At 46.8% G+C, this 15,035-nt stretch overlaps 1 protein-coding gene across 4 annotated transcripts in view; it reads right to left on the reverse strand.

The window, feature by feature from the left end:
- Window positions 1-14,182, reverse strand: part of SPAG17 (sperm associated antigen 17) — a 146,669-nt gene extending 132,487 nt beyond the window's left edge. For all 4 annotated transcript variants that reach the window (XM_066599230.1, XM_066599229.1, XM_066599228.1 and 1 more), the window contains exon 1: window positions 14,060-14,182. In XM_066599230.1, coding sequence (XP_066455327.1) covers window positions 14,060-14,161 — 102 coding nt within the window. In that variant the 5' untranslated portion in view covers window positions 14,162-14,182. The remainder of the gene's footprint in view (window positions 1-14,059) is intronic.
- Between the last annotated feature and the right edge of the window lie 853 nt (window positions 14,183-15,035).

A 15,035-nucleotide genomic window follows, 5' to 3' on the forward strand; every position in this document is an offset into this window, starting at 1 on the left:
CTGCACATTAAAATCCCATCATTAAGGCACGGCGATGCCCCCTAGAGGCGTGGCATTTGCCACATGGCGCAAGTCCAACACATAGAGAACTGTGGCGACACCAAAGTTGTAACCAACTTTTTTGTAACTCCCTGTGGCCTAGTGGTATGGTATATAGAGGACATGGTATGAGGGAGGTACTCTGGACCTCGCGCCTCCATAACACTGCCCCCTAGTGCTAAACAGGGGGATATCCGCCATGTTCCCAGGACATAAATAAGGCCATGCAGTCACTAATTGTTTTACAGATTCTCCCCGGCCCATCTGGGCTTTGATGCATGAATGATGCATGAGAAGGGCGCAGATGAAAGCGCAGACACCCACAGCTGCGGGGTGCTGCGCCATAAATCACTGGCCCGGAATTAGAGGGAAGACAGGGACGATCTAACCCTCCCGGATCGGCCGCTGCTAAATAAGTTACAGACCCGGCTCTGTAGAAGTCCGCGGCGCAGGGAGCTTGGAGGGAGAGGAATTTAAATAGCTTTTTGTCAGTACAAAAATATATGTTTACTGAAGAAAAATAAGACGGAGGCGACTTCCCGGCCGCGCCATTTATAACGATTTCCACAAAAACGTCTTTGAGAAGCAAATCTACACCCTGAGACGACCGGGTGGGAAAATACAGGAGAACACGGATGTAATGGACTAAACGGGAAACTGCAGGAAGGGCGGCTTCAGATGAGTGAATGCGCAGAAACGCATGTCTCGGCGAATGAGGTAGATGTGTGCGTATCGGCGCATTATGCGGTACTTTTTTGAGCACGCAGGGACTGTTCGTGTGCTTGCGCACAATAATCCTCGCCCTGGTTTAAAAAAGCTATTTAACCTGATGGGGTCAAGAGGTATTCTTTTTTTTTTTTACGGAATTGCGCATTTGTGCACCTCCCATAGACTGCAATGGGGATCTTTGGTGCGCAAATATGCAGAGTGAAAACGAAAAAACTGCATGAAAATAGGACGTCCGTGTCCTGTCCAACAAGAGCAGCGCCCAGGAATCTTGGGCACAACTTTTAAATTGTTCATGTGAATAAGCCCTTATATTCCAGTTACATCCTGAGCTGCAATCACAATTCTGCTGTCACCTTCAAGGCTTCAGTCACAAATCTGATGTTTCAACGGGTCTAAAACTACGGCAGCGGCCAAAGCTAAAAATTCATGCTCCTGCTGTCACATCTGAGGCTTCAATCCCAATTCTGTGGTTTCGTCATGTTGTACACTCCAGCCACATCCAGAGCTGCAGCAACAGTTCTTACAGGGACATGAAATCTTATACTCCAGAGCTGTATTCACAATTCTGCTTACTTCCTGTTAGCTCTCAGGCTGCAGTTTCTCACATTTGTCACTCCAGTCGTGCCAGTTCAGTGTCTACAGCGGGGCATGGTGTCCGTGCGAACCAAGGGTCATTGTATATTAAAGGGGTTATACCAAAATGTAAAGTTATTCCCTAGGCACAGGATAACTTTATCATCGGTGGGGGTCTCACTGACCCTGGAACGGGGCTCCCATGTCCCCCTCTTTTCATCAATAGACGGACGCTTCACCCATCCGCAGTGATGTCAGACTGAATGGAGCGCTGGTCACGCATGCACAGCCACTGCTCCGCTTAACCTCCTCCTCACTGCAGGACCCCTGTTCTCAGGATTGTGAGGGTCTCGACGGTGAGACCCCCACCAATCATAAACGTATTCCTTACCCTGTGGATTGGAGATAACTCCAGATTTGGGGATAGCCCCTTCAAGAGATGTGGCAACGATCAACAAAATTGTCGCCTTCACTCGCGGCCCCACCTTACCCTACAGATCAGGTCAGACTCTATGGGGTGGAACAATCGTGAAGTGTCTGTACAAAGCTTGTGACAGTGACTTACAATCTGGGAGTGTCATCCATTTACCATGCACTGTACTGTCCGATTTAGGATAAACTCACCACCCCACCAGCGCCCCCCTAATCATCGGAGATCAGCCAGGCTGGTCGGTGCGCTCACCGACGCAGGTAGCGTGTGGCATGCGGTCAAAAACCCGCACACGTCTCAACTGGAGTTCTGAGGTTTGCAACCCAGTTTGATCATACGGCTTGTACTGGTGAAAGATAATGGCGAGGACTTCCTTACGTCCGCACCGGATGGGCGAGGAAATGCGCCAGCCAAGTGTTGGTATTGGGTTACTTTTTTCATTTTTATGGATTCCCAATAAAGTTTATGGTTTTCAAAAATTCTCTGCAAGCTTTCGGATGAGCTGATCTACATATACCCAGTGACTCCACCAGCAGAATAGTGAGTGCAGCTCTGAAGTATATTACTAGATGTTACTGGATGTAACTCAGGAGGGGCAGTGTTTCAGTAGACGGTCAGGGAGGAGAACACCGGATGATATCAGGCCCACAGTCTCAGTTATCACTCCGGGACTCTGAATAACCCCGGAGGGGGACACAACACTCCGCTGACACTCACTCATTCTTCAAGTAGACGCTGCACGGCGGACTCCTTTACTCCTTTCACTCCTCAGAGGTGGTTCCTGGCATTGAGGACATCAGGGTACGTTTCCTCCTCTTGCATCACTTCACCACATGAGGGTTACAGGAACCCCCATGTGGTCGGCACTCTTACTCCTTTCTCTACCGTTGAAGTAAATAGAAAAACCACACCTTGCTCACAATCACTCATACTTATAGAGGGAAGACATCACCTGACAAGACTGAATAGTTACATTTTCCAGACATATCCCAGCCACTTTCAGACATTAACCTCTTACCTGCTGCAGCTGTGCAATATCCATAACAGAAGACAAGACACTTTGCACAGTGCATCCACATAAAAGACATGAGATGTAAGACAATTATGGAGGGGCCAGAAATAGGTGTTTTGGGCCACTACAAGTACAGGATAAGTTATGTACCATACACATAGTGACGTATTTGGTTCAGCTCGTTCTGGTGTCAGGGTGATGGACGAGACGGACTGAGGAATCCTAAAGCTGCCCATATACATTAAAGGAAGGTTGGCCGAGCAGAGCGTGTATGTATATAGGGGTGTCAGGAGGAACTGAAGGTGTACGGGCACATTAACAGATCCCACCAATCGGATTACAACAGGTTCGTCAGTCTATACTTAATTCCATCAAGGCGGCACTTATGACTGTATGCGGCAGAGGAACTTATCAGAAGTGGCGCAAAAGCAAAGCTGGTACTCATAGCAACCAATCAGCACCATTACTCCCCATAGATATCAATGGATAGTTCGTGGTTTCCCAACTCTCTGCTCCCGCAGCCGGATCTCCTCTAGAATCAGCTACGGACAAAGCAATAACGTCTCCTCCAGAAATTTACGAAAACATATTGGACCAGGACGCACAATGGTGATACTACGTGACCGCGCCGCATCGGCAGACCTTGGCACTGAAAGGGTAAAATCATCCCTACTTGAGTTTTCCTATAACTTTAAGTCCATTTTATGACCTGGCTGTTAGCCGATACCAATCACGGTCAGCAGCGGACACCCTACTAAACCTACAAATCGTATAGGTAGCTTTACCGGGATTAGGGCGGCCAGCTGAGAACTCGCCCGGGCCCCCAGCCCGCCCATCAATCATGGGCCCCGGCTCTGGGACGTCCGGAATGAACTCATATTGTTGGTTGGATTTGTTGTTTTTTTTTTTTTGTTAACCTTAAAATTTATAGTTTTCATTTTTCTGGCGACATTTTACTGCTTAACCCCTCGTGCACCAGGTAATCATAATAAGAGTGGTGAACAAAAAGAAGACTGGAGGTGTGAGGGTGACCCCTCCCCCCATGTAAGCCCCCACGACTCCTGCCTTCCCAGACGCGCTGGGTCCCCCCCAGCCTTGGAATAAGCCCCTGTGTTTGCACAAGGCTTCATTACATGGCTGGATCTGGCTTAAGGAAATACAAAATCCTCCAACAGGTGCAAAATATTAAGAGCCCCATGTATTTCAATAAGCGCAAATAACAGAGATATGACCGGGGGGCGGTTCAAGGGATTAACCACAGAATGTGCAGTTACCAACGAACACGCCGCAGGAGATGGGAAAAAGAAACATTCTCTAGATTGTAAGCTCATGTGACAAGGACACATTAATGGGGGCTGCAGACAATGTTGCTATAGATTCTCCTCTAGTCTCATTAGAGACGTTGGGTAACACTTAGTAATGGCTGCCATTACAGTCCCCAACTGTATACAGACCTCTTACTGATCAGTGTCAGTATTTACTGTAGCTCTGACATTCTATTCAAGGGCCAGGAAGCCTGGGGTAAACAAGCCTATAAATCATTCATAGTGAAGTGATGTAGAGCTGGGGATGTATGGTAGAGGATCTAGTACTTTTCAGGTCCATAGAAAGCCCAAGGGAGGGGTTTTTCAGGGTGCTAAAATGAGATCCTGGGGTGCAGATATCAGGAATCATTTCCATAAAACACCCTAATAAAGCCGCGCTACTGTGAGCAATACCCACAAAGGAACAGATTTTGGGGGATCCTGCTTCAAAGGGTCAATTTACACAGGTGGAATTTCAGTCCATGTTTTTTTGGACTGAATGCGGACAGAAGATGGAGCCAGTTAGTACAATTATTGTATTCAGATGGGCGGTTTTTAAGCGCATATTTACCCAAGGGGGGGGGAATCGCAACATGTCCTATTTCGCCCATGAAAGTCTATAGAAGTGTAAAAAACGGATGTAATGTGTGTATGCTTCGCTCCATCGGCCTAAAGGACACTGCTCTCTCCTGGTTCTCCTCCTACCTATCCGACAGCTCCTTCAGCGTCTCCTTTGCTGGCTCTACCTCCCCTCCTCTTCCCCTTGCTGTTGGGGTCCCCCAGGGCTCAGTCCTCGGACCCCTCCTCTTCTCCATCTACACAGCCCCCATTGGACAGACCATCAGGAGATTTGGCCTCCAATACCACCTCTATGCTGACGACACCCAGCTATACACCTCTGCCCGTGACATCTCTGCACCCTTTCTCCAAAACATCACCGACTGTCTGTCTGCTGTCTCTAACACCATGTCCTCCCTCTACCTAAAACTAAACCTCTCTAAAACTGACCTGCTGGTATTTCCACCCTCCACTAACCGACCTCCTCCTGACATCTCCATCTCAGTGTGTGGCGCCACCATAACTCCTAAAACAACATGCCCGCTGCCTTGGGGTTATATTGGACTCCAATCTCTCATTTACCCCCTACATCCAATCTGTGGCCCGAACCTGTCAGCTGCACCTCAGGAACATCGCAAGAATCTGACGCCTCTGTCCTGTGCCGGTCACTGCGCTGGCTGCCCGTTAAATACAGAATTCAATTTAAACTCGCTACCTTTATCCACAAAGCCCTCCACAGCGCAGCGCCGCCCTATATTGCCTCCCTCATCTCAATCCATCACCCCGCCCGCACCCTTCGCTCTGCTAACGAAACTAGACTGAGTGCCCATTTAATTTGAACTTCTCATTCCCGCCTCCAAGACTTCTCCAGAGCAGCACCGGTCCTCTGGAACGCACTACCAAAGGCTACCCAGGCAATCCAGGACTCACAGAACTTCAGGCGTGCTCTAAAAACGCACCTCTTCAGGGAGGCATACCGCATTCCCTAAACAAACCCCTCTGTATTCCGCCTGATAACATGCTCCCTGACCTACTGACTGCAATGCCTGCTAGACGTAATCAACTACCCCCTGCAGTCACACCGATTCTACCATCACACGGCTAAATGTCTGACCATTGTCTATGTGTATAACATCCCTCACTCTCCACCCCGCCATACCGTGCACATCTCCACCCCGCCATACTGTGCACATCTCCAGCCCCTTTACCTTCTGTATCACCCCACTATTCGTAGTATGTAAGCTCGTTGGAGCAGGACCCGCACCCCTATTGTTTACATCAACTGATTACTATGTAACCGCAGTTCTGTAATGTTTGTATTGTCTTTCTGTATCCCCCCCTGTCTATGTAAGCGCTGCGGAATATTTTGGCGCTATACAAATAAAGATTATTATTATTCAGTTTTGTTTTTTTTTAATCCCTGCTTTCCCCCACGACATTGCTAGGCGATAACGCGGAATCCGCAAACTTTCCGCAATGTCAATTGCGGAAGGACCGCGGGTCAGACAGCTTCCATTGACTTCAATGTAATCCATCCGCGCAAAAATAAAGCATGCTGCGATTTTTTTACCGTGAGCGGAAATCCTTTGCTTTATTTGAATGTGTGCGGAATGCGGCGGATCGTCCATGCAGGTGATGATCGCAGATTCCGCAATTCAAACTCGCTTGTGTGAGACCGGCCTTAGCGGTGCAGAACCTGCAGTCACATCGGACTGATGGGACTTTGTTGGGGGGCCCATAGAACTTTCTGCCTCATATAACTGGCACATGGCCTTTGTGGGGGTCAGGTATACATTTCAGCCGATGATGGGTGGTTTGTTTTGTGGGTGCACCTACAAGCATAGCTTCATCAGAGACCCCATTAAAGTCCTTAATTATGTTGCTGCCTCATACACTGCATTGCTGCATTATAGACGCCCCCCTTACATCTACCTCCAGCGACTGTATAAATTATGGGGCGCAGCACAGCGCCGAGGCGCCTGTGGCTCTATAATGAGCGGTGTGTGCGGAAGACAGCAGAGGCGGCTGCAATATCTGCTCTAATGTGCTATTTACAGCGCTGATGCTGAGGTTTATGGAGAGTCGAGGGGCCAAACACTCCAGCCGGGGCTCCCACATGGGCTCAGATACCATGAAAATGTGCAATTCATGTAGAACTGCAGACCCTGCCGGCAGCTAAATCCTCGTGCAAATTAACTACAAGATGGCTAAAATGAATGCAAACACTTAACAATGTCAGTAATGTGATGGGGGGCAGCAGATGCATGCCATGTGGGTATGGTTTCACTGTGTTTACCAACAGCATCATTTTTCTCACCCAGTATAGTGTTATACTTGGCATGGAGGATGGTATTATAATTATTGGCACCATGTATACAAACTGTTGCACTTGGCCCATATTAAGATACTATTATTCTTCGCACCAAGTAGAGCACTGTTATGCTTGGCATGGAGAATAGTACTATTATTCTTGACACCAGGTATAACATTGTCATACCAACATGGAGTGGAGAATACTATTATTCTTGGCACCTAGTATAGAACCGTCAGTAGTGTTGAGCGAACCGAAACATTAGAACCCCGTTTTGGGTGAAACTTTGCTAAAAGTTCAGTTGGTGTGAACGCAAACTTTAGGCAGTTTGTCTCGGCCGACCCACTAAAGTGGCTTCTTCTTCCTCTTTCTACTGCTTTTTCCTCTTCCTTCTTCTACTTTTTCTTCTGCGTTAACTTTGCCTTAAAAACAGCTCAAAAGTACTTAGACACACTCCTAGGTGACAAGGCTGGCTCTTAGATAGTGTTACACACTAGTTTTAGGGGTATCTGTGAAGTTCAGGTTCGATCCGAACCAATGTGAACTGAACATTTTGCCAAAATTCGGCAAACCGACTGAGCTCAACTTTTGAAAAGTTCACTCATCATTACTGTTTAGATTTGGAATGAAGATCGATACATTTATTCTTAGCATCAGGTATAGAATTGTTCTACCTGGACCAGATTATACTATTATTACTCTTGGCACCAGGTATAGCATTGTTGTACTTTCCATAGAAGATGATACTGTTATTGGCACCAGGTATAGAATTGTTAGTCCTGGCAAGAAGACTGGTACTTTTAATTTTAGCACCAGGTATAAAGTTGATCTACTTGGACCAGATTATACTATTATTACTCTTGGCACCAGGTATAACACTGTTGTTGTACTTTGGATAGAAAATGATACTACTGTTATTGGCACCAGGTTAAGAATTGTTATTGCTGGCAAGAAGACTGGTACTTTTAATCTTAGCACCAGGTATAAAATTGATCTACTTCGACCAGATTATACTATTATTACTCATGACATCAGGTATACTGTTGTTGTACTTAGCATAGAGGATGATAGTATTTTTCTTGGCACCACGTATATAAATTATTAGTCTTGGAATAAAGGCTGCTAACTTTTTTTCTAAGCTTTCAGGTATAAAAAAATTGACCTACTTGGACCAGATTATACCATTATTACTCTTGGTACCAGGTATTACATTGTTGTACTTTGCATAGAAGATACTACTGTTATTGGCACCAGGTATGGAATTGTTAGTCCTGGCAAGAAGACTGGTACTTTTAATTTTAGCACCAGGTATAAAGTTGATCTACTTCGACCAAATTATACTATTATTACACTTGGCACCACATATAAGGTTGCTGTATTTAGCACAGGAGATGATAGTATTATTACTGGCATCAGGTATAGAATAGTAAGTATTGGAATGAAGACTGGTACAATTATTTTTAGCACCAGGTATAAAATTGATCTGCTTGGACCAGATTATACTATTATTACTCTTGGCACCAGGTATAACACTGTTGTTTTACTTTCGATAGAAGAGGATACTACTGTTATTGGCACCAGGTTAAGAATTGCTATTGCTGGCAAGAAGACTGGTACTTTTAATCTTAGCACCAGGTATAAAATTGATCTACTTCAACCAGATTATACTATTATTACTGATGACATCAGGTATACTGTTGTTGTACTTGGCATAGAGGATGATAGTATTTTTCTTGGCACCACGTATATAAATTATTAATCTTGGCATAAAGGCTGCTAACATTTTTTCTAAGCTTCAGGTATAAAAATTGACCAATTTTGACCAGATTATATTATTATTATTCTTGGCACCAGGTATACTGTTGTTGTATAGATATTGGTAATATCTTTCTTGGCACCACATATAGAATTCTTAGTCTTGGAATGATTACTACTTCATTTATTCTGAACACCAGGTAGAAGATGGTTCTTGGAGTACTTCTAGTGGACGGTGCTTTTGTACTGGCATGGGATATAGAGGTATGGAATGGATTATATTATTAGAATCATTGGCACCAGATGTAGAATTTCCAAAATTTGCTTAAAATTGGATTATTCCTACTATCAGCTATGGATTTTTCATACTTGGCATAAATGATGACACCGTTAATCTCGGCACAAGGTAAAGTTTTGGTGTGCGTGGAACAGAGTAAGGTACTATTCGTCTGGGCACCAGGTAAAACATTGTTATAGTTGGCATGGAGGATGTTACTATTATACTTATCACCAGATTCATAATTAGACTTGGCATGGAGAATGGCAGAGTTATTCTTAGCACTGAGTATACAATTATACTTGGCCCAGAATATATTACTGTTGGCACCAGGTATAATGTTGTACTTGAGATAAAGTATGCTGCTATTAAACTAGGCACCGTGTATACATTTGTTGGACTTGGAATGGGTAATGATACCATAATTCTTTGTACCAGGTATAATACTGATCTTCTTGGCAGCGGGTATGGATTTACTAGACTTGGTAAGGTTAGATTATTCTTCACCTTGGGTATGAATCTGTCATGTTTGGCTCAGGTTATTATTCTTAGCACTAGGTATCATTTTGTTGTATATGGTATACAGTGAGGTACTCTCCATTCCAGCAACAGGTATTGCTCTGCTATACGTAGGCCATAGGATGGCATCAAATTCTAGGCACCAAGTAGAACATTAATACCGCTTGGCACAGAGAACTGTACTATTATACTTAGCACCAAGGATGGTATGGTCATACCAGTTGTTATACTCGGCACGGGGGATATTACCGTCGGTATTAGCGATGCCTTGTTAACCTTTTGCAGATTGCAATCCTATTATTCTGGCCATGTGGCACAACATTGTAATTTGCATGAAGCACGATATTATATTACCAGGTATAGAATGTTATTGCTTTCCTAGATTATAGTAATATTATTGCTGGTGTTAGATATAGCACTTTTGTACTTGGCAAAGATATGGTGTTATTAGTCTTGGCACCAGGTATGGTTTGGTATTACCGTGTTTCCCAGAAAATAAGACAGTGTCTTATATTAATTTTTGTTCAAAAAGGTTTAAAGAGGTTGTCCCGCTCCTAAACAGAAATATTTTTTTTTGCCCAGTCCCCCAGGTACTCCAAAGGAATACCGCTGCCATGTGTTATTTAAAAAAAAAAAATTCTCTTACCTGAATCCCCATTCAGCAACTTCTTTCCAAGATGGCGCCGCTGGCCTTCTCCCACGGCGCACCGCGGGTCTCCTCCCATGGTGCACCGTGGATGTTCTTCTGCAGTCTGCGCTCCACTGCCGTATCCAGCCACCCCATTGGCTGATCGGCACCATGTGACGGAGGCGGAGCTACGCGATGACGTGGAGAAGAGGGAGGAGCCAGGACGCAGCTCGTGAGCCCGGACCAACCAGAAGAGGAATCGTCTCTGCGCAAGCGCGACTGATCCTGCGACCAGAGGAGAAGTTTGGTCGGCGCCATGGTAACGGGGACGCCAGCACAGGGGGGGGGGCCCCTGTAGGTAAGTAAATAACTTCTGTATGGCCAATATTTAATGCACGATGTATATTACAAAGTGCATTAATATGGCCATACAGAAGTGTATAGACCCACTTGCTGCCGCGGGACAACCCCTTTAACTTTTTACATGTATAGCTGCCTGGACACTATTTAAATTGACTTTTTTAATTAACTGTTAGCAGGGCTTAATTTTGGAGTAGGGCTTATATTTCAAGCACCCTCAAAAAGCCTAAAAAATCATTTTGCATCCTCAAAAATTCTGGAAAATCATGCTAGGTCTTATTTTTTTTTTTAGGAAAACAGGGTATTACCCAGTGGCATACATAGAAGAGTGGGGGTCCTGTAGAAAGACCGCTCCTGCCTCCAAGATTACTCCCAAGCTGAACCAGTTCTCTGGAATGCACAACCCCAGACAATGCAACTCCAACCGCCAGCTCACCGCATGGATACGCTTCGCGCTGAGTGCGCGGACAGGTGTAGGTACACCATGAACAGGAATAGAAACAAAATTCCGGCACTTCCATGGATTCCATCATAAGAACAGAATTTTATTTAAATTTCATGGATAAAAAACAACTTCCAATGTTTCGAACACAGTTTTTATTCAGAGCACAAGTACCGTATATACTCGTGTATAAGCCGACTTTTTCAGCACATTTTTTATGCTAATACACGCGTGAGGGTCCTGTACGCAGGCCTCATTCACAGGAAAATTTAAAAAATAAACATATACTCTCCTCTCCGCTGCTGCCGGGGCTCAGGCACGTCTAGCTGCTTGGGTCCCGTCACTGTAATGAAGTTCTGTCTGAAAGGGCTGCGTCTGATTGACTGAGCGCTCAGCCAATCACAGGCAGCGCTCAGCCATTCCTTGAATGACAGCTGAGCGCTGCCTGTGATTGGCCAAAGCGCTCAGCCAATCACAGGCAGCTCTCGGCTATTCATTGAATTCATTAAATGGCCTGCGATTGGCTGAACGCTGTGACCAATCATAGACAGCGCTCAGCTGTCATTCAATGAATGGCTGAGCGCTCAGCCAATCATAGGCAGTGCTCAGCCAATCAGACGCAGCCCTTTTAAATCAGTAACGAGACCCAAGCGGCTAGACGCACCTGAGCCCCAGCAGCAGCGGAGAGGAGAGTATATGTTTTTTTTTATTTTTTACTACTACTAGGGATGATTTTCAGGGAAGGGCTTATATTTAAAGCCCTTCCCCAAAAATCACTGCAAGGCTTGCCGGCAGCCCATTGCTTTCAACGGGGCCGCCGGCAGCAGCAATGGCAGAACATCACGATCCTCTGCTACAGCTGTGACAGGGGATTCTTTACTCCTATGTTGTGTATGCACTGTGTTACTGCATCGGCTGCGGTAACGCTGCGTATGCTGCTGCATTTCCCACCATAGGCTTATACTCGAGTCAATAAGTTTTCCCAGTTTTTTGCGGTAAAATTAGGTGCCTCGGCTTATATTCGGGTGGGCTTATACACGAGTATATACGGTAAGTTCATTCCGAATGCCCAAAGCTTTAAACGAGCCCTAAAAACACCTCTTTTTAGGGAGGCCTGCCATATTCCCTAATCTAAACGGCGCTGTTCGGTTTCATCTGGAGACGGAGCCGTTCATCTATGTTGGTTTTACTTTCTCGCTCCCCAAACGTAGCAGGAAAACAGAATCCCCAGCGCAGGTGTGAAAGTAGGCGAGGGCCGATCTCACATGACCAGATTTACATTGCGGAATCCACGATATTCCGCACATATTACAAGAATAGAACTTTCGCATGTGCGCTCCGATGAGCGGATGGCAATGGCAATTTCTATGAGCGGATTTTAAATCGCAGCATGTTCTATTTGCGGAATCCACACGGACGGCTTCCATTGAAGTCAATGAAAGTCGTCCAACCTGCTACCCATCCATGTCATGGTCTAGTGACGGCGTGGGAAAAACTAATATTTAAAAATAAAATGTACTGCGCATGACCGCCGGCGAGAACATGTGGTCGCTGCATTAAAAAATAAAAACCACAGTACATCACCTACCAGCCGCTGAATGATCCGCCGCTGGTCCCTGGACTTGTCTGTAGTCTCCTGCCAGCGCTTCCTGGTGAGAAGTTTCAAAAATCCCACCTCCAGGAAGTGCTGGCTGTGATTGGTTCTCGAGCGCCGCGGCTCAACCAATCATTGCAGCGCTCGATGAACCAATCACAGGCATTAAATGCGATGGCTGTGATTGGTTCTCGAGTGCCACGGCTCAGCCAATCAGCCTTCCTGAAGGTGGGGTTTTTGAACCTCTGAACTGGAAGCGTTGGCTGAAAACTACAAGCAAGTGTGCCGGAGACCTGCGGAGAAAACGTGTGCCAGAGCGGACAGCGCCTGATAGGGGATGTATTGGTTTTTGTTTTTTTTAAAGGCAGTCATCGTTGAGACCCCCGGGGACCCCTATATTATGTAGGCAGGGTCTGGCACTCACACTGGTGACATGATGCAGGCAGGGAGCCACAGATGACCACTGAGACCCCTGGTGACCCCTATAGTATGTAGGCAGGGTCTGGCACTGACCCCGGTGACATGATGCAGGCAGGGAGCCACAGATGACCGCTGAGACCCCCGGGGACCCCTATAGTATGTAGGCAGGGTCTGGCACTCACGCCGGTGACATGATGCAGGCAGGGAGTCACAGATGACCGCTGAGACCCCCATAGTATGTAGGCAGGGTCTGGGACTGACCCCAGTGACATGATGCAGGCAGGGAGCCACAGATGACCACTGAGACCCCCATAGTATGTAGGCAGGGTCTGGGACTGACCCCAGTGACATGATGCAGGCAGGGAGCCACAGATGACCACTGAGACCCCCGGGGACCCCTATAGTATCTAGGCAGGATCTGGCACTCACACTAGTGACATGATGCAGGCAGGGGGCCACAGATGACCACTGAGACCCCTGGTGACCCCTATAGTATGTAGGCAGGGTCTGGCACTGACCCCGGTGACATGATGCAGGCAGGGAGCCACAGATGACCGCTGAGACCCCCGGGGACCCCTATAGTATGTAGGCAGGGTCTGGCACTCACGCCGGTGACATGATGCAGGCAGGGAGCCACAGATGACCGCTGAGACCCCCATAGTATGTAGGCAGGGTCTGGGACTGACCCCAGTGACATGATGCAGGCAGGGAGCCACAGATGACCACTGAGACCCCCGGGGACCCCTATAGTATCTAGGCAGGGTCTGACAATGACCCCAATTACATGATGCTGGTGGGGGGGGGGGCAGCACTGATGACCGCTGAGACCCCTATAGTATGTAGGCAGGGTCTGGCACTGACCTCAGTGACATGATGCTGGCGGGGGGCCACAGATGGCCACTGAGACCCCCGGGGACCCCCGTGCACTGAGATGTCATAAGAGCCTCAGGACATTTAATTGAAAGGCGCAAAAACAACTACCGAGACTGAACGTACAGCAGAGCCGCACGGTGTGACCGGGAGAACCTGAGGGATAGCAAGGCATAATGTGCTTTAACCCCAGCAGTGCGGGATACCCGCGGACTGCCCTCCCGCCGCTTCCCCGTACCTCGTCCAGGGCGGCGCTGATGAGGCCGGGCTCCCAGCTCCGGGACGCCCCGGTGACGGCGGTGCTGGAGGACACGGAGGTCTTGGATCTCTTCGGGCTCATGATGATCGGTGAACGGCAAGTGCATTTCCGGGAGACGCGCTGGGTATCCTAGCAACCACCAAACTCCATCCCTAACCACGCCCCCTCTCCCCGCTGGGTCCGAAAGAGCTCCGAATATGCAGAGTCCTGCAGTGTCTACAGCAGTAACCTATATACTCTTATATACTCCAATCTCTATACCTGTACACTATATACTCCCTGTACTGTCTATACCTGTACACTATATACTCCCTCCACTGTCTATACCTGTACTTTATATACTCCCCCACTGTCTATACCTGTACTCTATATACTCCCTCTACTGTCTATACCTGTACTCTATATACTCCCCCACTGTCTATACCTGTACTCTATATACTCCCCCACTGTCTATACCTGTACTCTATATACTCCCTCCACTGTCTATACCTGTACTCTATATACTCCCTCCACTGTCTATACCTGTACTCTATATACTCCCTCCACTGTCTATACCTGTACTCTATATACTCCCTCCACTGTCTATACCTGTACTCTATATACTCCCTCCACTGTATATACCTGTACTCTATATACTCCCCCACTGTCTATACCTGTACTCTATATACTCCCTCCACTGTCTATACCTGTACTCTATATACTCCCTTCACTGTCTATACCTGTACTCTATATACTCCCTCCACTGTCTATACCTGTACTCTATATACTCCCTCCACTGTCTATACCTGTACTCTATATACTCCCTCCACTGTATATACCTGTACTCTATATACTACCTCCACTGTATATACCTGTACTCTATATACTTCCCTACTGTCTATACCTGTACTCTATATACTCCCCTACTGTCTATACCTGTACTCTATATACTCCCTCCACTGTATATACCTGTACT

This window comes from Eleutherodactylus coqui, chromosome 4, assembly GCF_035609145.1.
Source record: "Eleutherodactylus coqui strain aEleCoq1 chromosome 4, aEleCoq1.hap1, whole genome shotgun sequence".
Lineage (NCBI taxonomy): Eukaryota > Metazoa > Chordata > Amphibia > Anura > Eleutherodactylidae > Eleutherodactylus > Eleutherodactylus coqui.